The sequence below is a fragment of the Sebastes fasciatus genome, chromosome 23, assembly GCF_043250625.1.
Source record: "Sebastes fasciatus isolate fSebFas1 chromosome 23, fSebFas1.pri, whole genome shotgun sequence".
NCBI classification, from domain to species: Eukaryota; Metazoa; Chordata; class Actinopteri; order Perciformes; family Sebastidae; genus Sebastes; species Sebastes fasciatus.
In genome coordinates this window covers 7,989,243-8,014,970 of record NC_133817.1, presented here as the reverse complement: position 1 = coordinate 8,014,970, position 25,728 = coordinate 7,989,243, and the positions used below count along the sequence as shown (strand labels likewise).

The window sequence follows — 25,728 nt, the reverse complement described above, 5'->3', positions numbered from 1 at the left end:
ATATTATGACTTGTTTTCTCCTAAATGTATGACTTTATTCTCGTAATATTACGACTTTTTACTCGTAAAGTTATGACTTTATTCTCGTAATATTACGACTTTATTCTCGTAATATTACGACTTTTTTCTCGTTAAGTTACTTTATTCTCATAAAATGATCGACATACTATACTGACGTTTTTTTCAAGAAATTTCCGACATACTATACTATGACTTTTTTTCTTGAATTTTACGAGATAGTATGACTTGTCATAAAATTTACAACATACTTTACTATGACTTTTTTTTCAAAAAAATATCGACATACAATACTATGACATTTTTTTCATAAAATTTTCGACATACTGACATTTTTTTCATGAAATTAACGACATACTATACTATGACTTTTTTTTATCTTTTCGACATAATACAATGCCTTTCTTTTCATATTTTCGATATACTATACTATGACTTTTTTTCTTGAATTTTACGAGATAGTATGACTTTTTTGTCATAAAATTTACAACATACTTTACTATGACTTTTCTTTCAAAAAAATATCGACATGCTATACTATGACTTTTTTCATGAAATTTACAACATACTATGACTTCTATTACTACACATACTACGAATTTGTTTTCCGACATACTATACTATGATTTTTTTTGTGTAACAATAATTTGGCCTTTTATGTGAATCACCAATAGTAATTAAAAATGTTGCCTAGGCATTACCTTATCTCCCAATCCCTTGTCTGGGAAAGTTTCTCCCGAAATCTGGGTTAATATCCTCAGTCCATCAGATACTATCCGTTCAATTAGGACAATTATTTCCAATAAAAGCGTGTGCAGCCAGTTGTAGAACTTGGTTGAGTTAACGTATTTAACACTGCAAAACGTTTTCATCAGTAAATATTTATTTTCCTCTCCATCATATCCGGAGCATCTGTATATTCATGTCCAACATGTAATAATACAGATTACTCAAATGTCTTAATCAGCGGTCGGTCTCAGATCAGTCGTCTGGATCTGTGTTGTTCATCTGTCGTCAGTCTATCGTGGCCACATCCCCCATGCCAGCCCGGGCAAGACGAGTGCGACGAGAACGGAGGAGAACAGGTTGACTGCGTTGTTGTCTAGAATAGGTTTCCCACAGATCCGCTGGGTGGTGGCGGACTCGTAACCCACCACCTTCCCGATGCTCGCGTCAAAGCCTTAAGACAAAGGACGAGGAAACGTCTGGTTAGTAACAATGAAATTCTGTTTTGTTCTTCTGTTCAGGTTCAGACTGACTACTTACAGGCTTGTGAACAGGTCAGTTGGAGCTCACTGATTGGAAAGTATTGATAACAACATCCCACTGTCTGTGTTCAATAGGGCTGCTATTAACAATTATTTAAAAGTCATAACAAGTCGAAAAAATACAAAAAGTCATAGTATATTATATCGAAAAAATAAAAAAATCATACTATAGCATGTCGAATAAATAAGTCATAATATAGTATGTCGAAAAAATAAAAAAAATTAAAGTATATTATGTCTAAAATATTTAAGTCGTAGTATAGTATGTCGAAAAAAATAAAAAAGTATGTTGGACAAAAAAAAAGTTATAGCATGTGGAACAAATAAAAAAGTCAAATTATAAAAGTACATTTAATTATCTCTATTATCACAGCCGACGTCCTCATCTACCAGAGATTCAGACCACTGTTCTTATTATCGACTGTGCCTACCTGAGTATTGCATGTGAGCTCCCAGGAAAGAGTCCAGCATTGATCCCAGCAGGCCGGCCACGCCGCCATATATCATGATTGGCCACTGGGGGTCTGCCATGTTCAGGTCCTCGACTAATAGAAGCTGTGTTACATAGTAAGCTGCGCCCACCGCGAGACCGCCGAGAAAGCTGGCGACCAATCCGACGTTTGTGACTCCTCCGTTCGTTCCTGGAGGGAAAGAAGATCAGAAAAATAGTTCAACTATCATAAAGCACATTTTAGTGTAAAATTTAGAGATATCATTCTATGAATTTCCTGAATATACTGTACAGTTTCCTACAGACACTGGCCGTCAATACAAAGAAACTGTATTCTTGAACGTCTGTCACATCTGTCATACATCAACACATGCAGCCTTTTACATCGAAGTCACCCAGAGTGTCACAGAATGAAATACAGCCTCTGTTTACATTCATGTAGGGTAGTTTTAGGTAAAAAATAAATGACTTTTACTCCAAACACTACTAATAATGATGATAACCACAACTCACCTACTGGGACTTCCTTCCAGGTGGTGATGAGTTTAGGTTGTGATGGGCTGAGGATGGGCCCCACCTCCGACGCCCAGGTGTCCCCGCTGCTGCATGCGATCGCGCCCAGCAGAGAGAGGCACATCCAGGAGGCCGAGTACTGTTTGCTGAAATCAATGGGGATCTCACCAGGACCCACCTGAAACACAACCGACATTTTTGCAACGTTAAAATTCCACTCCACTACATCTCAGAGGGAAATATTCTACTTTTTACTGCACTACATTTGTCTTGATAGATTGCTCATATCTCCAGATGTGTTGATGTTGAATGTTTGTGATGAACTGATGGATGAAATAAACTCTTTAAAAAGCCTCTTGGATCAGCTGGAAAATGCATCGTCACAAAGCTGAAAACAGGCTGTTACGTGGTTCTCACAGGACAGTGACGCTACAAAGATGTGATGATCTTATAGACCATGATTTAATTCATTTTGTTTTAATATTTTAATCAATTACATCCATATTATTTAATTATTTTTATATTGTTTTATTTACTCTTTTGTAAATGTGCCTTAAACACACAGTATGCACTATATATATATATATATATATATATATATATACACATACATTTATTATAATTTCTATTTATTTATTTTATTCATAATTGTAAAAACATATTTATTTTGTTTTTCTTTTCTTTTTTTAATTTATTTTATATATTTTTATTTTACTATTATTACCTTTTTCTCTCCTTTTTATAGTTTGTTTTTTAAATTTACAGTTACTATCCGTTATCTGTACATATATTTTTGTTGTAGTCTTTTTCTTAAGGAAACCATAAAAAGCATTATTAAAAATATATATATAAATTAGAGATATGAACTCCAATGTATGAATGTGTTTACCTCGATCATATAAAGTAGTGCAAGCTCTGTGGGAACTCCTCCGTTACAGAAGACCTGGATCCAGTTCCTCTGGCCCCCTAACACAAACATAAAGGTTAATACATTAAATAAAAAAACATTAAAACATAAAAACACTGAGCACACCTTCACGTCTCTCACCTTCTTTGTAGTCGGGGTCTATTTTCTTCTTCTGCGCTGCTCCCCAGCGGGTCAGTTTGGAGGAGGTGATGAAGAAGGCCAGCAGAGAGGAGAAGAAGCTGTAGTTGGCCATCGTCAACACAAAACCTACGAGGAGAGCTGAGAAAACACATCAGAGGAAAAGTTTGTTTTTACTTTTCAACATCCACTGAATAGTGCTTAGTCTTTTTCCATAACAGTGCAACACATTTTTTGTCGTAAAGCAAGCTGAGATCTATAAATGTTCATATAAGTTTTTTGTTATTTATTTATTTTTGCATATTTGTCATGAATATAATATCTTTAATTTTTTGTATGTAGTCGCTCCCTCACACATTCACTTTTATTTTGTTTCATATTTATTTTCTTAGTTGTTTTGCTTGTTTATCTTTCTCCCACCATGATATTATTGCTTAAAAAATTCAATTCAGCGCTCGACGTCATTAGCGTTTTTTCGCATTGTGGTGACTTTTGCTGGATAACCAGAGCTTTATGACTTTACCAACCGTAGTTACCATGATCTGAACAGAAAACAGTAGGAGGCAAAATAGTGTGGTACTTTAGATTTCGGGTAAGTTGTTTTCATTAATTTAAACTGTACTATTAATTGTTTGGGTTGCGTACAGTTCATGGTTTTGTAATAAGCTAAAGTAAGCAATCATTTGGTGGTTGCCGAGGAAAATATAAAATAAAAAGACGCAGCAAACTGAGAAACGTCCTCTGTCTGTTGGATTAATCCTGTTTTTACTATCAATACTGAGCATCTTTGGTGCCAACATTTTCTTTATGGATGAATTAAGTTCTATCTTTTCCCACGACACGATGTGAGCGGTGAGGCTGAACCAAAACAGGAACGTTGTGGGTCAGAAAAACAAAACAACGAGCTCATAGAGCTGAGAGGAAGGATATGATGGGATAACCATCTGTGGTTTCATCACTATAAGAGACTCCTTTCACATTCAATCTATTATCAATAAAGATATTTATAGGTTCAGCTTTTCATGGACGCCCACTCACCTCCCAGAGCTCCCGAGTAGCTCAGACTGCGTCTGTTCAGCGCTCTGATCGTCAGCACGACGGGAACCAAGATGGAGAACAACCATCGCCACGGTGACACAGGCTGCAGTGTTCCTGTGAACAGACACACATGCACAAAGTCAGACCACCGTCATGGATAATCATTGTCCACCTGAGAGAGGCTCTGGTGGTTTTCCACATTGTGTGAATGAGAGGGTCATCTGACAGTGACACAAAACCTTCTCAGTTTTTCTGAATAAAGGAGACATTTGTCCTGAGTTTAGGACATCTAACACGTGCAGTAAGCTTCTCCAAACGCAAGCTTTTCATCATATAAAATACCAGAGTTTGCAACAGTCCACAGAGCTCACTCAGCTCGACAATAAGGATTGCTGCCTGCTTGCCCAGGGCAAGTTAAATGTCATATCAGGCTAGTAAATCTAGAAAACATGATGAAGTGCCCTCTTGGGGGCCCTTCTAGTAGAGAAAGCATGATGAATGTATATATCTATATGTATCTGTATATTGCTTTGTGTTGCTATGTATGTCTCTGTGTACTGGCTGTGAAAACAAATATCCCTCTCGGACAAATAAATCTGAATCTAATCTAAAACTGTGGCTGAAATTCAACCAAGAAAAAGGCCAAGGTCATTAATAACGTTTCATGAATTATGGGAAACCCATGAGAGATGATGCTGTTCATCTTTTGTGTTCATTTCGAGGAAAAAATGAAAGAAACATGTGTGAAGAATTTAGGGCGGTATTCAGAGAAGAGTGCGTGATTTGGTTTGACTCTCTTTGAAGTTACTACAAGGAACTTTTAACTGGTTATGAAAAAGTCTAAATTTAATACTGATGCCTTAATATGACTACATAAGTAACAGGGATGGGGATTGTTCACTTTCATTTGCATGAATGCATTTAACATAAATGTCGGTATATGGGTGCTCTACAGTTGTAGCGTCGGCCCATTTGACCACGGAGATGCGAGTGACGGTTGGCTTGACCGCATGTTACCGCAATACGATAACGTTTCCTGTCCGTGACAGAGTCAGCATGCAGCTTTAGCCGTGATGTCTAGCTCTGCTTTTCCTGTCAATGTGTGAAACCCAAAGTGATTCCATACTTTACTGGATGTGTCGTGTTTACCACTTTGGATTTAAAGTGTTTGTTTTGGTTGACGGATACTGAACGGATATGACATCACGTTATACAGACTACCACAATAAAAGCGGTAACTTCCTTCTACCTCCACATAGACTCATGTGACGCAAATATATCGATTCTGGCATTAAAAAATCTATTTCAAAATCGTAAAAAAAATGTTTTAAATACATACGTGAATCAATTAACATTCATTGGATTTTGCAGTTTTTCAGACTCACCGGAGTAGGTGCTGATGATGAGGGAAAGGACCCAGAAGGAGAGGGAAAGTGCCAAAGTGGCACACAACACGATCATATCAGTCATCATCTTGACGTATTCTTTTATCAGCACATCATTATCAGAAGTCATGTTGAGAGGCAGGCCGAGCTGCAGACAGGGGACAAAAGCAGCTGCATCAGTCGGTGTGTTTATTACAATAAAGAGAAATTCTGGCAATTGTTCACTTGGGTGTAGAAACAGCTGTTTGCAAAACAGCTGTTTGCATTTACGGGAAAACTGATTATCTATGCTCTCTTCAAAGCCACCAGACTACATACACAAAAACAGTGATTTTACCTGTCGGAACACAGTAGTTGCAGTAAATAGACTCATAGCCACACCCCCTTTCATAACTCATGAACCGTTTTTCGTAGAGTCTTGTGGCAGGCGTTATTGCGCTCATCAGAGTTCCGGTTTCATTGTGCCTTGCGCGCCGATCGGCGTCCCGCCAGTACCCCCAACGCGCGGGAAAGCGCGAGGGCCCCGTTCATCGCCGCTTGCAGCTTTAATTGGTTCGTGTTATTGTTTGACTTTTGGTACTTTTTTGTTGACTCAATGAATAATCATGATAAATAATGTCAATATTGATTCAAAATAATTGTGATGATCATTTTGGCCATAATCGTGCAGCCCTAGAAGTGATGTGCAGTGAGCACTGTGCCTTTTAAAAGCTCAGAAACCGGTCATATGGTAACTTGGTGGCCTGTTTTGCTCTGATTAATTTGGCATGCAATTAAACTCCAGTCATAAAAAAACAGGGAAACACTGTCTGTGGAGACAAAGAGAGGAGTTGTATTCTAAAAGAGACTAACTTTGGAAGATACCCACTTGATTTGTCTGGGCTACTTTTGCATTCACATCCTTTACTCAAGTAAAAGTACTAAAACCACAAGTAAAAATTCCTGTTGACTAATCTACAGCAATGCATCATATATCTATAAGATCATCACATGTTTGTAGCCAAGAGGCTTTTTAAATACATTATTTAGCTTAAGAAGTAGGACAACACATAAATGCTTTAGTTTAGTCAGTCAGATAAATGCAGTGCAGTAAAAAATACAATATTTAACTCAGTGGATTAGAAGTATAAAGTAGTATAAGATGGAAATACACAATTAAAGCACAAGTATACTGCTAACATTTAGCTAACATGACTGTTGACACCTTGCTGCAGGTGAGTGAACTCACCTGGTATCTGCTGCAGCCATCGTGACGTCACTAACGTTAAAACTACCTTTACTTTGAAAGATAAGTTAGCTGAATGTATGACTTTATTTCCAGTTCAGGGTGAATGTTTCTTTCTCTCTCCTCTGAAGCGGCTACGAGAGAGCTGCGCGGCTGGTTTCTGAGTCGACATGAATGTGCCCGGAGGGGTGAGGAGGAGACACAGGAAACCGAGACGATTTAGTTAACGGACCGACTTCCGGTAAACAAACCTTTAAAAGGGGCAGTAACCGGAAGTACAATCATAGGTTTAAATGCCATTATAATAAATATATGACTCAATAAATAAATAAATAAATAAATAAATAAATAAATAAATAAATACAAATTATAAAGAAAGAAAATAATAAAGAAAGAAATGTAGATAAATAAAAGTCTCAATTATCAAATAAATGCCCTGATTCATTTGAAAATAAATAAATAAATATAAATAATTAAATAAATAAATATAAAAATAAATTCATTCATTTATATGACAAATTACTTTTATGTACTATACGCCATACGTCCATCTATGGACAGTAACCGGAAGTACAATCATAGTTTAAATGGCAGGCGTCACTCTATATGCCATTATAATAAATATATGACTCAATAAATAAATAAATGAATAAATAAATAAACTAACAAATAAAGAAAGAAAGAAAGAAATGTAGATAAATAAAAGCCTCAATTATCAAATAAATGCACAGATTAATTTGAAAATAAATAAATAAAAATAATAAAATAAATAAATATAAAATAAATTATTATTCTTAATAATAATATTATTAAGAATAATAATAACAATAATATTAAATTTACTTTTTATATTTATTAATTTAATTTTTACATTAATTTATTTTCAAATTAATCCGCGCATTTATTTGATAATTGAGACTTTTATTTTAAGACTGGAAGCCGGGGGATACACCCAGCCTGGCTCTGTCCAGAGTTGAAAAAAATAAACAAACCCTCTAAAGTTTATTAATCAACATGTTTAATCTCATTTGTTTATTCTGTACTCTTACAGAAATTACTTATCAGAGTCTATACGTTTAATGCAGTTTTATGTTGTACTGACAAGACAATCTTTACACAAAGCCACACTACTCGCCTTTTATTTTTAATTGTAATGAATACATCAGGAAACACGGATTTATTTAATCTTCTTAAACTTACAGCTACTTAGACATTATTACCTCCACCACGGAGGTTATGTTTTGTCACCAGGAGTACAGAAACAACTACTGGCCCAATTTTCATGAAACTTGGTGGAAGGGTGTAGCCAAGGAAGAATCCATTCAATTTTGGAGCGGATCCGAATCACGGGGCGGATATACCAATTATTTTTCACTTCCCTTAACATTGCGAGATGGGGCTTTTGGCCTTAGCGGAGGTATGTGCTCTCCGAGAGCCCTTCTAGTTTAATAATGTGTGTACTGTTTGGTCTAAAAGAGGCTGGACTCCTCAAAAAGAAAAGAGCTGCCGCGGAGACACACAATCCTCAGTGTTATGACATAAACAACACATTTTCATAAGCATGACAAATGCCCCAATGTGTCATAAAACCCGTCACCCCCCGATAATTCCTGTACTTCTGCTGATCGTGATGTCGTTAGATACTGTGCACAAGATGCTGCCTGTAATCTGTGATCACATGGAATATTCTTCCTAAAAGCAGACGAGCACAAGCAGAGCTTTGTCTCAAAGTGTCAACACGGCTGTCCCCTGCCACACGATGTTAAGTGGGACCATCTCATCAGGTCATGTTAGAGTTTCTAAAATCCCCTCCTGTAATCCCCTCTCTCGATCACATGTGATCCTGTTTGGTGGTGGGACATAATACGGAAAGATGAACTGATATTGATCAGTTACACTCGCTAAAATAATTATTCATCCCCTTCCTGTTCAGTGAAAACCACGTATTTCCAGATATGTTGATGTTGAACGTTTGTGATAACTTATTTCCATTTTATGCAACTTTATACTTCTACTCCTCTACATCTCAGAGGTAAATATTCTCCATTTATCTGGCAGCTTTAAGTAGCATGTAGCTCCAGATGTGTTAAATGTTTGTGATGAACGGAAGGATGAAGTGTTCCTTTATCAGAAAAAACATGGTTTCGGTCTCGGTTTCAGAACAGTACACCCCTACACCTTATGCCTAGTTCACACTACACGACTTGAGCCCTGATTTTCCGCTCCCTGACGGTTTTCGTAGCTCACCAACAAAAGGCCCAGATCACAGGCAAATCAGTGTTGGCTTGCCGCCTGCACATGTCGTGTCATGTGTGAACTGTTCAAATACGCGAGCTGAGACGCTCGCCGATGCCTCGCAGGCACATTCCAGATATCTAGCATGCTAAATATCTTGACCTGACGATGACGAGCTACAGCCAATGAGAGCGTGAGACACGGGTTGAGGGTAAACCTGGGGGAGGAGGGGTCGCCTAAGACGTGAGCAAACCGTTGAAAGTGCGAGCTTGGCTTTAAGGATGCAAATGCTGTGTCTGTAAATCCGTCCACCACTTCAGTCCAGACTGAATTATCTCAACGACTATTAGATGGACATTCATGTTTCCCAGAGGATGAATCTTACTGACTTTGGTGACTTTTCCTTTAGCGACACCAAGAGGCTGACATTTTTGTTTTTTATTGACAAAAATCTGCACAACTACTGGATGGATTGTCGTGAAATGTGGTTCAGACATCCGTGTGATGAATTGTAATAACTTGTAATAAACTGGAATAAACAAATTTAAAGTGATTTACAGGCAAATGGTATAGCCTACGGGTATTTACCAGTTTTTTTTCTGTTGCAAGAAGACACTTCACCACAATTTACAGCGTGTTCCCAGCTCAGAGTATTTCAGGCTGAAATTTGGACCAATGTGTTTAAACTGAAGCACACGACTTGAGTTTGAATAAATTTCATAGCAATCCATCCATTAAACCACCAGCGTGACGAGCTAAGATATCAGAGTGTTTTTTTCTTTTCCTTAACTTGACTAAGTAGTTCTGGTCATGTAACTTCCGTAATTAAGTTACGCCACTTTTGGAGTTATTTTAACCGAAACCACAATCTTTTCCTAAACCTAACCGAGTGGTTGTGTTGCCTAAACCTAACCAAGTTGTTTCCTGTGAAGACAGAAGTATATTTTGGACTTTATGGAATGTAAAAAGCGGAAAATTGACACGTGCGTCACATGTTGCTGGACACTTGAAGGAAAACGCGCGAAAAATGAGGAATAATTTTTCGTCAGCTATCATACAAACCGTTGTATGAGGATATGTTGACCCTACACAGAGATATGTCACTTCCAAAATACTTCTTTGTGGGGACTTTAATGCACCAACAGGTTCAGAATCTGACTGTATGGACCACACAGGGGATAAACATATATTCACAAGGTCACTTTTGATCCCCACAACCACAGCCATGAGGAACAACCCTGATAAATCAATGAACAGAAATGTGAACTAGGAGGACTGTTCACTTCAGGGGACAAGTGTAGTTGACTCTGCTATCTAAGAACATGAAACCCTCCTCATTCAGTGCTTTCACTGTCCAAATACATCCCCCACCTCCCTTTCACATCACATGTAGATTTATATTTACTTGAAAAAACACACAAGAGATGTTATTAAGAAACAGCCCGGTAAGTTTTACGATATAAATCAGTCATACAGACGAGCTCCAACCAGTGATTTGTTCAAACTTTGAATTCAAATGAAATAAACATATTCAGCAATGCACACAACCAAAATAACTCTGTAGGCGTTAACAAAGCAACAAAAGACAGCAAACGTATCTTCCAAAAAGCTGCATCAAATGTAAAGTTTGGAAAAACAAGAAAATAACACCATCAAAACAGTAAACAAAAAAATCTCTTAAGACACTTAAGACAGCTATCAAACCAAAAACTCAGAAACCAAAATGAACCAACACTACAATATGAATACTTTTAAACTCTAAAACAGTACAAACTGACCATTAGACAAAGCAAATTCTACCACACCAACGAAATACTCCAGGAGATTGAAAACGCAGTAGACCCGGATTAGTTTCGGAGACAGGCTGAGGCTTTGTCACAGCCGTCTGCGTTCAATATCGCTGCAAAATGCACCGCATTTTCCATTAACTACAATGCAAAACCCAACAGTAAACGCTATGGGAAAGTGCTGTGGTGACGTAGTTTAAACAGCGAATAAGACACACATGACGGGGGGAGGGGAGGTGGATGGGTCCAACAAACACAAGGCTTTCATCCAGGAGACCGCATTTTTGTGTCCCGTGTGTTAAGTTCACTTTCAGCTGTTCGTTCGTGTCCCGTGTTCACAACGTCGGGTCACATTTTCACAGTACAAACGTGGTAATTTTAAGCCCAAACTTTGTTTTTTCCTAAACCTAACTAAGTGATGTTGTTGCCAAACCTAAGCAAGTGTCTTTGTTTGATTCCCAACGTTAAGCACGTGTTTACTGCGACCGAAAAGTGACAGAGGTGTTGTTAAGCACGTTTTTACAGCGCCTGAAAAATGACACAGAGGTGTTGTTAAGCACGTGTTTACTGCAACTGAAAAGTGACGCCGAAGGTTTGTGAAACACGTGTTTACTGCGACCGAAAAGTGACACAGAGGTGTTGTTAAGCACGTGTTTGCTGCAACCGAAAAGTGCCAACAAGGTGTTGTTAATCATGCGTTTACTGCGACTGAAAAGTGAAACTGAGGGTGTTGTTAAGCATGTGTTTACTACGACTGAAAAGTGACGCCGAGGGGTTCTTAAGCACGGGTTTGCTGCGACTAAAAAGTGACGCCGAGGGGTCTGACAAAGTGCCAGTATGTGACGATTTGGGATGAGAAGGGGTTGGAAAGCCAGAGGGGAAAGGAGATAGAGATAGTGAGAGAGAAAGCCAGGGGGAAAGAGAGAGGGGGAGAGAGAGAGAGAGAGAGAGAGTGCCTTGCTCAAAAGGTACATAAGGCTGTGGTTCAACACCAAAAACCAGAAACCAAAGACAATGATTGAAATACTAATAGTCTGGTTGTGGTCAAACAACGTTATTGCCCAAAAATCTGTGACATTTACTGAAATTACAGCTAAAACATTAACATGCAACACACAAGGGAGAGAGGGAGAGAGATGATCACACCTACCGAGCAATGAGGAGTGCAGGAGGATGGGAGTAAATGTAATTTGTCCTCACTTTGAAACTGTTCACACTTTTAAGGAGAGCAGAGATCCACCCCTGCGGAGAGAGAGAGAGAGAGAGAGAGAGAGAGAGAAAGAAAGAGAGATATCATGTATTTATCAAAGACTCATGGGAAATGTAGTTGAAATGTAATATCATTAGTTTTGCAGGTATTTGATCATTTGGTAGTTTAACCAGATGGAAAGTCAGGGGATCTAACTCACACTTCACTATACAAGTTCATTTTTTCAAACCTCTTCACACAGTCAGCACAGCAGAAGTCAATGTGGACTAAACTGTGGATCGCTTTTCATTGTTTTTACACAAAATACATTCAATGAACACGTCTTTCAAATTTCATGAACTGGGGCCAGTTGCCTAAACTTAGTTTAATTAATTAATTTCAACTTTTTATCCTTTACATTTAGCTAACTATTTTAACTGTTTATCCATTACTTTAAGCTCACTTTTAGCTAACTATTTCAACTGTTTACCCACTACTTTTTTGGATTCTTGTACTATATTCTTGAAATGTTTGAACATCTTTAACAGTCCTAACAACTGTTGGATTTATGCCGTTAGTAGAGCTACTATTGATCATGTCATAAACCATGGTTTATCAATGAGAGACCAATCTACAATGCTCAACAGTATTAGCAATTGTCTGAAATTAACGGCAAACCATTAGGTAACGTGTGTTCTACAAGAGCATCTGACTGAACTGCATATTTTGGTATTGCTGTTAATTGAGCATTTGTATGTAACCTGCCACTGGGAAAAGAGGAAGGATTTAACCGTTATGACATGTAGTATCGTCATAACATACAATGCTGTGCTTTGACCCAACACAGTGTGAAATGTGTTTAATAGATAAAGGACTGTATTAAATTTGCTTGAAAATCAGATTAAACCAGTATATTCCTTTAAAAACAACCAAAGCATTTTTCTGAGAAAATATGTAAAAACTAAGACTAATAGTCTACAGACATGCTAGTGACCCAGTGAGGCTGTGTTTAGGCTCACAGTTACAGTGCTTACATTTGTTAATGAGCACTTAACACAAAGTACAGCTTATGCTGATGGGAATGTCTCTAATTTTACAGGACATGGAGTGCTGCAGGAATGAATCTTAAATCTCATTAATGAGATTCATTAACGCACTTCAGGCTCCCTCGTGTCAAAGTCAATGGGTTTCTTTGAGCAGCTTTTTGGTTAGATGCCTGAAATGAAGTTCTGTGGTTAACACAGGCTTAAGAGATTTTCAGGTTTTGTTCTACGATATATAAAATACGTCAGTAAATACCCAACACGTGAATTTTGAAGCTTTTACGTGTCTTAAAAAAGGCGGATGCTAACAAGTGGCTAAATGATACTACAATACATCATCACACCGACACCTGTGTTTATACCTGCACTCATTACGTTAGTTTTTTACTTCTGGCGATTGCATTTACACTTTAAATATATAAAAAATAGTGGTGTTCATTTGTGAAGACTATCTTGCAGGATAAAACATGTAAGTATCATAAACGTTTGTTTACCACAGAGTTTATTTTTTGCAATAATCCAAAATCTGATGGAAAAATCCCATCGGCTTTTGTCGAGGGAGCCAGGGCGATGCTAACTTCCTGTTGGACTACAGAAATACGTCAATCCTGCAGCACTCTATGTGGTCATAAACCAAAGTATTGGACATGTTTAAATTTTGACCTGAGGATGGCGTTGGATGACCAGATTACAATTCATCCTGAGGAGAACATGAATATCTGAACCAAATTTCACGAAAATCCACTCAATAGCAAAAAAAACTCCCCTAAAATGTAAGTCCCAAGGTAGTGAAAAAGCCATCAAAGTCAGTAGGATTCATCTTCTGGGTACCATGAATGGTTGTACCCAATTTCAAAGTAATACATCTAGTTTTAGATATTTCAGTCTGGACCAAAGTGGTGGACGGACAAGCCAACTGATCGACAATGCCATCCTGAATGCAAATCTCTTCATACCATAAAATAATACGTTGCAAATGAAACTTTTGGGGATTTTGGGCTATTGGTCGGACAAAATAAACAATCTGAAGACACCACCTTGGCATCATGATTGTCATTTCTACATTATTTTCTGATATTTTATAAACTAAATCATCCATCTGCAACCGCTTATCCCGTTAGGGGTCGCGGGGGGGCTGGAGCCGATCCAAGCCGACATTGGGCGAACGCGGGGTATACCAGTCCATCGCAGGGCTGACACATAGAGACAGACAACCATTCACACTCACATTCACAACTACGGGCAATTTAGAGTCAACAATTAACCTAACCTGCATGTCTTTGGACTGTGGGCTCTAACCCAAATCATAATGAAGATAATTGTTAGGTGCAGCCCTGGAAACATGGATTTTTGTGCCAATCCATCAAGTAGAGATATTTACAGAATAAGTGAACCTTTGACCTGCTGGTGGCGCTAGAGGAAAAGTCAGGGGATCACCGAAGCAAATTTTGAATCATCCTCTGAGGCTCATGAATGCCTGTACAGAATTTTATTGTGACCCATTACCTAGTTATTGAGATACTTCTGTCTGGAACAAAGTGGTGGACCGCCATAAATCGAGTCATGCCGCTAAAAAGGCTAAAACATTGGCTGATTCAGTTTTATGAGTTAGGGCTGAATATGCTGACTGTCTTAAAAAGACTCCGGGTGTTTAAATTTCTAGTAATTGCCTTGGGTTAGAACCATATTACTCAGAAATAATCTAACTGATTGCATTAAACCCTAGTGTGCAAAGCCAGACAACCACAGATAACCAGGGATCACATCTATGAATGGCAAAGACAGAGCTGTGATCATAGCAGGAGTGCACAGTATGGTTAGCTGGGAAAATATAGGGGGTTATTATTGTACATGTATTATTATTATTTGCAAATGTGTTTGGAGAGTTGTCAAACTGTATCTCAATAGTTTTATGAATGTGTAAAATAATCTGTAAATGTGTACACAAACATTTTAAAACGTGTACACAAACCTGTAAATGTGTACACAAATCTTTAAATGTGTACTGAAATGTGTAAATGTGTACTGAAATTTGTAAATGTGTACCCAAATCTGTAAATGTGTACTGAAATCTGTAAATGTGTACATATATCTGTAAATGTGTACTGAACATTTTAAAGGTGTACACAAATGTGTACACAAACCTGTAAATGTGTACACAAATCTTTAAATGTGTACTGAAATGTGTAAATGTGTACACAAATGTGTAAATGTGTACTGAAATGTGTAAATGTGTACACATTTGAAATGTGTACTGAAAAGTGTAAATGTGTATGGAAATGTGTAAATGTATACACAAATGTTTAAACGTGTATTGAGATCTATAAATGTGTAAAAGAATCTGTAAATGTGTACTGATATTTGCTCTTGGAGCTACATAGCCTACTACTAAATACAGTTTTCATTCATTAATACATTTATAATTCAGTTTTTTGAGTGCATACATTTGGAGATTTTATTGGTGAAAATGTTATTCACATTTACAGATTAGTGTACACATTTACAAATCTCAGTACACACATACAGATGCAGTTTCACTAATCCCCCACACACATTTGGAAAATAATATTGCTGTAATGATAAACTTGTGAAACGCTTTTATTTTGGCACTCTTGGCTTGCCGTATATTTATATCGCAGATTTTATTGGTGAAAATCGTATTCACATGTACAAATCTCAGTACACACATACAGATGCAGTTTTACTACTCCCCCAACACATTTAGAAAATAATATTGCTGTAATAATAAACTTGTGAAACGCATTTTATTTTGGCACTCTTGGCTCGCCGTATTATTTATATACAACGTAGCCAACATGGCGTCGGGGCAGTTAGCCAGTTAGCTGAACACAGTGATTTCTCTCAATTATTGTCGTTTTAAGTACATATTGAAGGAATTTACCGGCATCTTTATGAAGGGATATGATTGGAAATAATGTCAAGCTGTTTTAAAGTGGGTAAAATGCGTGTATTGTGGTGAGAATAATGATCTTTTCTTACCTAGACGTTAGGCTGTCACTTAGCCGTTAACTGACCGTTGGCTGGCAGTTAGCTGACCGTTGGCTGGCAGTTAGCTGACAGTTAACAGGCACCGACCACCGGGAGGATCTCTGACCGGATGACGGAGGTGGAGGAGCTGCGGCCGGTCCCCCGGGAGCGGGCCACCCTGGAGAGCTTCTTCACGCAGCTCGGCATGTTCTCCTTCGACCGGGCGAAGGACTACGTGGAGAAGGAGAAGGACAACAGCCGGAGCGCGGGGCCCATCTGGGCCGCGCTGCTGGCCGCTCTGGCTCACCTGGCCGCCGCGGAGAAGGCCTACCACCACATGACATTCCTCGGCCAGAAGATGGGTAAGTTAATGTTTATATAGTTCACCTGAGGAGGAGGAGGGCTTCTGGAACATTATAGTGATGCATTAATGTGTTCATCACTGTAATGTTGCAGCTGGTAAAGGTGGAGCTCATTTTAATTACTTAATTACTACAGCTGGATAAAGTAACCTATAATAATATATTATTTTGTTGATCTATATCTGTATGAATGTAGTGGAAAAAGCACATTATTTGCCTCCAAAATGAGTTGAGTATTAGTTTTAATAAGGCAATAATAATAAAAAATATTTATATTTAAATAATTCAATTTTGTCATCTTAATAATTATTTTTCTTTCTGCCAAAAGACAAACTAGGTTGGCTACTTTTAAGATGAGATAAAACTAAATAAATAAAAATAATATATATTTTTTAAATATATTTTTTAAAATATATATATATATATTTAAATATATTTTTATGTATATATATTTTTAAATATGAATATATTTTTTAAACATATATATATATATTTTTAAATATATATATATATATATATATATATATCAATATATATATATATATTTTTTAAAATATATATATATATATATATATTTTTATATATATATATAAAATATATATATATATGTTATATTATTTATTTATTATTTTTAATTACTTATTTATTATTTTATATTTTTACTATATATAAGTTAAACAAATAATATATTTTTATACATCTATATTTATTTATATAAATAATTATATAAATATAATAAAGAGTCAAAATATAAAAAAATTACAATAACAATGAAGTGCCATTCCAAAATAATATAATCACCTGAGGAATCTGTCACAAGTGGATTATAATTATGGATGCTGTTCATCACTGTAATGTTGCAGCTGGTAAATGTGGAGCTCATTTTAATTACTTAAAATAGGCAACAGCTGGGTAGAGTAACCTATAATAATATATCATTTTGTTGTATTAATAATCTATATCTGCATAAATGTACTGGAAAACATTATTTGCCTCCACAGTAGCATAAAATGGAAATACTATACTATAAATACTATAAAATCTGTAATGATAAAATAATCTGATGTTTGAGAATATGAAGAGGTCATACTCACTTTGTTTCCCCCCTGAAATGTGTCTTAAACTACATTTTATGGTCTACAATATGATGTGGAAATGGCTTTGTTATTGTGCATGAATAAAACTTGAACCCTATCTTAACTTGAATGTGTGTGAGTTTAAGGCACACGGACAGCTAACACCAGATGGTGCTGTAGCACATGATTACCGAAAGAAGTCACCATTTTCATCTCATGCAGTCCCCAGTAAAATAATCTTTATCATGTCTCTCTCTCTCTCTGCAGGCGGCCAGTCCTTCTTCAGCCGCAAGGACTCCATCCGAACCATCTACACCTCGCTGTACAACGAGCTCAGGAAGGTGGTGACGATGGGGCGCCACAGCCAGCCGGGCTCCGCCTCCTACCTGGAGGACCTGCTGTCGCACCTGTCGGAGCAGCTCTGCCACTTCACCCAGGCCCGCATGGAGATGGCCGACCTGTACGAGAAGATGCACTCGCTGGGCAGCCAGAAGAGCATCAACTCGGACGAGCTGGTCACCACGCTGGAGGCCGTCCTGCACAAATACAGCTCCAAGTGGGTATCAGTTTATACATTTACTCAAGTGCAATACACGGTAAAAACAAATTAGTGCGATAGAAGATAAACTTGTAAAGGAGAGAGTGACATATTTGGGTTGGAGGAAGGAAAAACTTTCTGCTTAATCCAGCAAACGGCAGAATTCCCCAGTTTTCCCCGGAGACGTGTCAGCAAAACTGCAACTGTAGCAGGAACACAAACTGCTGCACGGTTGAGCTGTTGACGGAGCTGCAGCAGGTCGCAGTACGACACGCCACACATCACTAATTTAACCGAGCACTGAAGGGTGAAGGTGGATGTTCTCGTCGGCAGAGCTGGAGGAATATGTGGCGCCCGAATACAGAGTGTGCTGCCGTGTAGAAAGTTAAATGTATTCTCAGCAGGATAAACTATAAATTAGGCCATCTTCTGTCTTTGTGTTTGCTTACTAACCTCGTCGTTCTCGCTCTTTCAGGTTCCACCACCCCATCCTGGGACGCGTGGAGGAGGGTTTCCAGACGGAGGTGGACGTGGTGACCCAGTTACTGCGCTGCCAAGCCCAGGTGTCCGAGTGGTATTTCCTTCCCGCTCTGCTCAGCCTCCACGGCGCCAACTCCAAGCTCATCGCCTGGGGTCAGCTCTTCCAGCGGCAGAAAGAAACCCGCAAGCATCTATTCGGAGGTCAGTCCCAGAAGGCCGTGCAGCCGCCGCACCTTTACGTGTGGCTGCAGCGCTTCCAGGCGGTGCTCCTCGCCAAGTTCAGCTTCTACTTCCACGAAGCCCTGAGCCGGCAGACGGCCCCGACCGACATGAGAGCTCTTACCGCCCGCACCGTGCCGGACTACCACGGCAAGATCTGCACCTTCATCCGCAAACACGACGCCAACAACGTGTCTCTTGTGTTCGACAACCGCGGCTCAGAGAGCTTCCAGGGCCACGGCTACCACCACCCGCACTCGTACCGGGAAGCACCGAAGGGCGTGGAGCAGTTCCCCGCCGTGGTGTCGCTGCCGTCGGGAGAGCGCCCGCTCACGCACTGGCCCAACGTCATCATGATGATGGGAGACCGCGCCGCCGAGCTCAACACGCTGGACAAGGTGGTGCACTTCTACGACGATAAAGTGCAGAGCACCTACTACCTGACGCGGCCCGAGCCACACTTCACTCTGGTGGTCATCTTCGACGGAAGGAAGTCGGAGAAGGACGTGCACATCGGCGCCTTCCTGCAGGAGATCTCCGGCTCGCTGCGGAACTCCAAACCCTTCAGCACCCTCAAACCCGGGTCAAAGGGCTGAGATCCACAAACACCTGGTGAACCTCAAATAACTTCACAGATAAATAAGATGCTGAAATGTTGCATCTCATTTTGTGTTTGTCTTTATGTTGAATCTCATTTTGCCAAAAATGTTCCAGACCAAAGAGACCAACAAACACGCTGGAAGTGCTTAAAACATTTGTTTATTTAAAATGTATTACGGATTTTTAATTATTTTTATTTTTAACATGTTTACTTTATATTTTAATAGCTTATATTTACTGTGATTGATACAATTTGAATAAAGCTTTGAGATGATTGCACATCTGGCTGACTGATGCATCATCAATAACAAAAATAAGTTTTAGTTGCAGCCCTAAATGTTGTGTTCGTGGTCCTCACATTAAAGGGACTGTATGTAAGTTTCTACACGTATAAACGTGTTTTAAGCAGTTGTAAAATAACCTAAAAAAGGAGACATTCTGCAACTTTCTGGGTTTCCTCTATCAGCCTGTAGACTCATTTTAATGTGAAGAATACAGGACGATTTTCCCCAAGAAAATCCAACGGATGTGACGCCATGTGCGCTTGTGAGTGCCTTAGCCGTAGCTAACGTTCTGTCCGCCAAAGCCAACAAACGACCAGCCTCCACCACAACTCAGACTCCAACACAAACTCCACTGAAGCACAACAAAACCCCAAAGATATATATAGTGAAGCCCGTCTTGCAAAACCAGCGTGACAGACGTCGGAGGAAAACCATGGTGCATGTGTTCCATTTGAAATGAAGCGAAACCAGAACTTCCGTTGTAAGAAACCCTCATTCAAAAGTCCATTGACATTTTTAACAATTTAGAAAAGAAACCACAGATTTACAGAACACACCTGGAGGTTTATTGAGTGTTCAAACTAAACATTTTTAGCCACATTTCATTTAAAGAAACATTTCAGTCAATGTAATGACTTGAATGCTAATTTATTCAGGTTTATTTATAATATAAATACAACACATTAATACAATCCATTTGGCTATATGAGCTCGTCTTTTTAGGAAGCTCCGTCTTCAAATACAGCAACACTAACAGTTATTTATGAAACACATTCAAAGAAACCTCCCCCTTTTTGAGTTAAAATGCACCAACATGTTATGATGCTACATGCCAAGTACACGATCCTATTATACATCAAAGTGCAATGTCACAATGGGTTAATGCTAGAATTCATAATTCAGTAAATCTACTAAACACTTTATGATTATTTCATTCAGAGTGCTGCTGCTCTTCGTCGTTCAGGACATGCGTGAGTGGATTCACAACTTCCCCCAAAAAAGACAAGGATTAAAAAAAAGGCACTTTCACATACACACACACCTCAGCACGTTTAATCACACACACACACACACACACACACGCACGCACACACATCAGTTACCAGCCTGGTTGGAGGCCACATTCAGTGTGCTGTTCAAGTGTATTTTTTTGGGGCGTTTACACACAAAGCCCCACCCTGTTAGCTTATTGTGAGTTTAAGGTTAACTAGTGACTTCAGTGACTTCACAACCATTATTCTGACACTCACACAACAGGAAGTGGCATGCTTTTTGCACTCCCCCCCCAACTTGCACTCGCGTGTTCTGGCACTCAAGGCAGGCATGAATTATCTATCACTATTCTAGGTGCTTCTGCACTTTACAAGGGAGCAGAACAAGGGCAGGCAAGCAAACACACACACACACACACACACTTCTCGCACACATACAAACAAGAACAAAATCATACACCCACCCCCAATCCCAGAAAAAAGTTCAGTCCAAGCTCCCTCCGCCGCTCAACCACCCTGTTTTGAAGCTCCGATCTGGGCGTCCGAGAAACACAAGAAAGGCTGTTAAAGTGGCTGCCGCCGCCGCCGCCGTGCGCAGCAGCGAACATTCAATAAGATGGCTGAACAGTCGTTTAAATACTGGAAACATTCATTAAATAGCTGTTAAATAACGTGGTGTCACTGACGACCTCAAGAGGCGCTTCGTGGTTTGAGGTGAAAGTGAGCTTAGCAGCTTGAACCGAGTGGAAAAATAAAAAAAAGTCACAGACGTTGTTGAACCATTAAACTCTGCCGGGTCCTCCTCGTCTTCCTCTTCCACGCTAGTCACAGATACAGCAGCCGATCTGGAGAGTCTTTTTTTGGTGATAGGCTCCTCCGCTATCACAGCACAGCCAACATTCACGTCACTGAAACTACATTTTACTGGAGCTGCACTACACTCCCCACGTCTCCCCGTCTACCTCCTCATATACAGGACAGGACGCTCCGCTTCCTTCTCTTTATTACCAGCTAAACCTTTGATAAATGCTTCAATACATGGAGAAAGGAAACTCCTACACACCAAGAAGAGTACACACCAACCTGACAACACATAAATATCATGGCATATCATATCATAGGTCATGTCATATATTATAGTTTATTATTACTACATTAAAACCCTTTTTCTCTGTCCTACCGGTTCTACCCTCATGTTGATTAGAAACCCTGATCTCCTCTTCTGGGCCCATTTTTGGCCCGGGTAGGCCTGATTTGGCCTGTCGATCGGCCTGTTTTGGCTCACATGGTGCAGGATTTGTCCAGCGGCGGGGGCAGAGGCGGGGTGCTGCTCTTGGGCGGGACCATCGGTTTGGGTTTAAGGGCGGGGGGGCGCAGCGGGGCCCCCATGCGGGCGGCCGCCACGGGTTTAAAGGAGCCCAGGGTGTCGGGGGAAGGGTTGGACGGTCTGGGAGGTCCCGGCGGAGGTCCGGGGAGCGGGCTGAGGGGGCTCAGAGGACTGAGAGGACTCGGGGTGCCGGGGGTACCGGGGGTCCCAGGTGTGCCCGGGGTGCTGGGGGTGCTGTGGGGGCTGGGGGACTCGGAGGAGCAGGTGTTGATGGGGCCGTTCTTCATCTGCTCCAGAGTGTCCAGCACCACGTCGGGAGCCGGCCGGCAGCCCTGCCGCTCCAGCTGCCTCAACTCGCCCAGAGCCACCGTCACCGTCTCCTCGATGTCCTGCAGGACGATCAAAGACAACGAGTCCAGCAAGGAGCGACTGCACAGCTTCACTGGAAAAACTAAACCTTTTGGCCATTTCAGGGACAGCGTGAACATATCATCACCTCTTAAGTTCAACTCTAACAGCTGCCTACGTCCACATCCAGCAGAGACAGAGCAGCTTGATCATGATCAATATTTTTTGGGGTTTGGATTGTTTGGACATTATAAAATTGTTAAAGCAGCAGAATTACTGCTTGTTCTCACTCCAACTGACCCACTTCACATAACTCTATTTTAATCCATTTAATATTAATTAATGTATCTTTAATTAATGCTATCTATTTAAGTTAATTAACTGTATCCGTGTGTGTGTATACCTGAGCCAGCGTGTCGGGGTCCAGCGCTCTGGACCGATGGGAGTCACTGAAGCCGTGCTGCCCGCTGTTCGAGCGTCGGATGGGCGTGTCCTCCGGCCTCCGCAGCGAATCATGTCGACTCACCGTCATGGTCACGGCGGCTGCAGAGCGGCGACGGCGCTCCGGGCTGTCGAGGGGCGGGGTTAAACCCTGGCCCCGTCCCAGAAGCAGCTCCCTGGGGCTGAAGTGACCCGTCACCGGTGGGGAGCTTCGCTCCATCACCCCCCCGTTGCCGTGGCAGTGGCTGTCGTTGGAGCGGCCGAGGGGGCGGCGGAATAAACCCTCCGTTCGCTTCCTCCTGTGACTGTCGACAGGAAGTACAAACAGTGTGAGCTTCTCAGGTCAACAGGAAGTCATAGCAACAAGATAAAGATGGACGTCTGCCTCATCCTCTAAAGGGTTTAATGGGGCTGGTAGTACAAAAGAAAAAGAGTGAGTAAATACGGTCAAATGTGAAGTACTTCACTTGAGTATTTCCATTTGATGCTACTTTATACTACTACTCCACTACACTCCACTTCCCCTCAAAAAAGTACTTGGTCCCTGTGGTTGAAACACAAGGAGTTCCTCAAAAGGTTCCTAGTCACAGGGGAAAGTTCTTGTACTTTCAGAAAGTACTATCCCCCAACCAGGGCCTTTTTGGGGGGGTAAAAAGGCCCCGGAACTTAATTCAGACCCTGGTCCCTGTGGTTGAAACGCAAGGAGTTCCTCAAAAGGTTCCTAGTTCGGGGAAGAAGGTTCTTGTACTTTCAGAAAGTAATACCCCCCCCCCGACCAGGGCCTTTTTTGTGGGATAAAAAGGCCCCAGAACTTAATTTAGACCCTGATTCCTGTGATCAAAATGCAAAGAGTTCCTAAAAAGGTTCCTATTCCCTGGAGAAAGTTCCTGTTCTTTCAGAAAGTACTACCCCCCAACCAGGGCCTTTTAAGGGGCAAAATGTCCCTTGAACTTAATTTAGACCCTAGTACCTGCAGTCAAAGTTCCTGTGTTCTAAAAGGGGCTCATAATAATAGTATAATTTGACTTAAGAAGGTTTTGAATTGTTTTACTTGTAATGGAGTATGTTTACATTGTTGTATTAGTACTTGTACTTAAGTAAAGGTATGAATACTTCTTCAATAGATTACATTCACTGTTAGGAATGACTGAGGATGAGGGTGAAAGAAGTCTAGTTCTGCAGACGGGGAACCGAGTCACATGAGAACCATGAGTGATAACGGCGTGATGAAATTCTCAGGTATTTTTAGAGGTGAGAGAACAAGCTGGAAAATGGTTTTAACATTCATCCTCCTCTGACGTGATAATGGAAGCTGTCTTACATGACAGACCTGTTATAGGTCTCTGGCGGTCTGATGTCGGTGGGGGAGCTCAGCTCGCTCCTGGACCTCTTGTCGTCGGTGCTGCTGCTTCCTCCGTCGCTGTCCGCCTTCTGACTGAGCGAATCTGACATGACGTCGGCCCTGAAGACACAGACAGACTCTCAATCAGGACTAATGGCTCTGGAAACAGGAGAGCTGAACTCACACAACACCAATCATCAATTAAAGGATCAATAGCGAGCGGTTAGTGACTCCCTCAATCCAATAACGCCGTTAATCAACAAGGTGGGCAACAAATCCACCTGAATCCATCAGAGCAGCCTGTCAATGAGTCAGTGAGCCACTCGTGTTAACAAGAGCTGACTGTAAGTATGCATGGTTCCCTAATGAGCACTTTGCTTTATAAGGTTTATTAAATAGAAAAAAAATTAAATATAATATAATACAATATAATAAATGGGTTCTTTTAAAGCTTGCATTGTCAAAATAAACATTCTCTGAGTGATATTTTCTTAAAAACAAAACAATGTCATTTGTTTTTTCAACTTATTAACTATAATGCATATAAATATTAAATTAATCTTTACATTTTACTCACACACTGTGTAGACGTATAACCAAAGAAGTATGGATCTATTAGCATTATTTTATTATTCTAAATAGAGGTTGAGAACAAAAAACAGTTGTACAGTTTGTCCATTATTTCAATAATTATTATTATTAATATTATTAAGAAAACTGAAGGTAAGTTAAAAAACGACATAGAAAAACATTATTTTAATATGTAGATAAATACAAAATAAATAAAATGATAAATACATTTTGATGATAACTCTTACATAATTTAAAAATATCCATCATATTTTATTATATTATAAAATGTTTATTATTTATCAACTATATTCATAATATACTATATTATATTTTATATTCCATACTATATTATGTTAATATATTAATGCTGTTTTATGACATTATACTATATATAGTATATCATATTTCTATATTAAAATTAGAGTTGTACTGAATGTCTTTTATTTAAATTTATTTAATTTAATCTACCAAACCTCCACTGAAAACAACTCAAATTAAAGAAAACAGGAAAACGCTATCAAAATAAAAGCATCTAAATGAAAGGGGTGTGTCTGGTGCACTCGCCTCTCCTTCACCACGATGTACTGGTGAGGCACCAGGCCGTGGTTTCCGTTGAGCCGCCCCTCCCACCAGTCATGTGACGCTCGCTGGAAGAGCTGCAGGGACGCTCCCTTCTTGAAGGAGAGCTCGCGGCCCGACCGGCCCACGTAGTCGAACCTCGCCACCGCCTCCACACCCTCGCCCTCTGCCACAGAGAGAAAAGAGGAGGAGGAGATGAAGATAAGAGATGTGGAAATAGAGGTGAACCTGAACTTGTCAATCAGCTGTCTCTGCGGCTTTGTTCCTCCCACAGCTCGACCAATCAGAACACAGCGTTGAAACTAGTCTTTTCTATTAAGAGAGCGAGGAGGGAGGAGGAAGGAGGAAGGGGCGGGAGGGGTGTGGAGACGGAGAGGGAGGG

At 40.0% G+C, this 25,728-nt stretch overlaps 3 protein-coding genes across 7 annotated transcripts in view; 1 reads left to right on the top strand and 2 right to left on the bottom strand.

Annotated features, from left to right (window-relative positions):
• Positions 1-883: 883 nt before the first annotated feature.
• Positions 884-16,347, bottom strand: tmem19 (transmembrane protein 19). 2 transcript variants are annotated; one of them, XM_074626113.1, is made up of 9 exons: positions 16,198-16,347; positions 12,116-12,207; positions 5,719-5,866; positions 4,334-4,447; positions 3,299-3,436; positions 3,140-3,216; positions 2,251-2,428; positions 1,718-1,927; positions 884-1,198 (listed from the first exon to the last, which is right to left on the bottom strand). In XM_074626113.1, the coding sequence occupies exons 3-9, from the start codon at positions 5,846-5,848 to the stop codon at positions 1,038-1,040; spliced, it is 1,008 nt and encodes a 335-aa protein (XP_074482214.1). In that variant the 5' UTR covers positions 5,849-5,866; positions 12,116-12,207; positions 16,198-16,347; the 3' UTR covers positions 884-1,037. The 2 variants fall into 2 exon arrangements, with proteins under 2 accessions (XP_074482214.1, XP_074482213.1); XM_074626112.1 differs by lacking the exons at positions 12,116-12,207; positions 16,198-16,347 and adding an exon at positions 6,947-7,174.
• Positions 15,993-19,777, top strand: kics2 (KICSTOR subunit 2). Of its 2 annotated transcripts, XM_074626103.1 has the most exons (4): positions 15,993-16,150; positions 16,286-16,547; positions 17,891-18,179; positions 18,637-19,777. In XM_074626103.1, exons 1-4 carry the CDS (start codon positions 16,133-16,135, stop codon positions 19,454-19,456), a joined length of 1,389 nt encoding a protein of 462 aa, XP_074482204.1. In that variant the 5' UTR covers positions 15,993-16,132; the 3' UTR covers positions 19,457-19,777. The 2 variants fall into 2 exon arrangements, with proteins under 2 accessions (XP_074482204.1, XP_074482205.1); XM_074626104.1 differs by lacking the exon at positions 15,993-16,150 and having other exon boundaries at positions 16,316-16,547.
• A 599-nt stretch (positions 19,778-20,376) lies between these two features.
• Positions 20,377-25,728, bottom strand: part of LOC141762160 (SLIT-ROBO Rho GTPase-activating protein 1-like) — a 65,504-nt gene continuing 60,152 nt past the window's right edge. For 2 of the 3 annotated variants that reach the window (XM_074626102.1, XM_074626100.1), the window contains 4 exons: positions 25,332-25,512; positions 24,174-24,314; positions 22,815-23,157; positions 20,377-22,452 (listed from right to left, as the gene is read on the bottom strand). In XM_074626102.1, coding sequence (XP_074482203.1) covers positions 22,018-22,452; positions 22,815-23,157; positions 24,174-24,314; positions 25,332-25,512 — 1,100 coding nt within the window. In that variant the 3' untranslated portion in view covers positions 20,377-22,017. The remainder of the gene's footprint in view (positions 22,453-22,814; positions 23,158-24,173; positions 24,315-25,331; positions 25,513-25,728) is intronic. The other variant, XM_074626101.1, reaches the window with a different exon arrangement.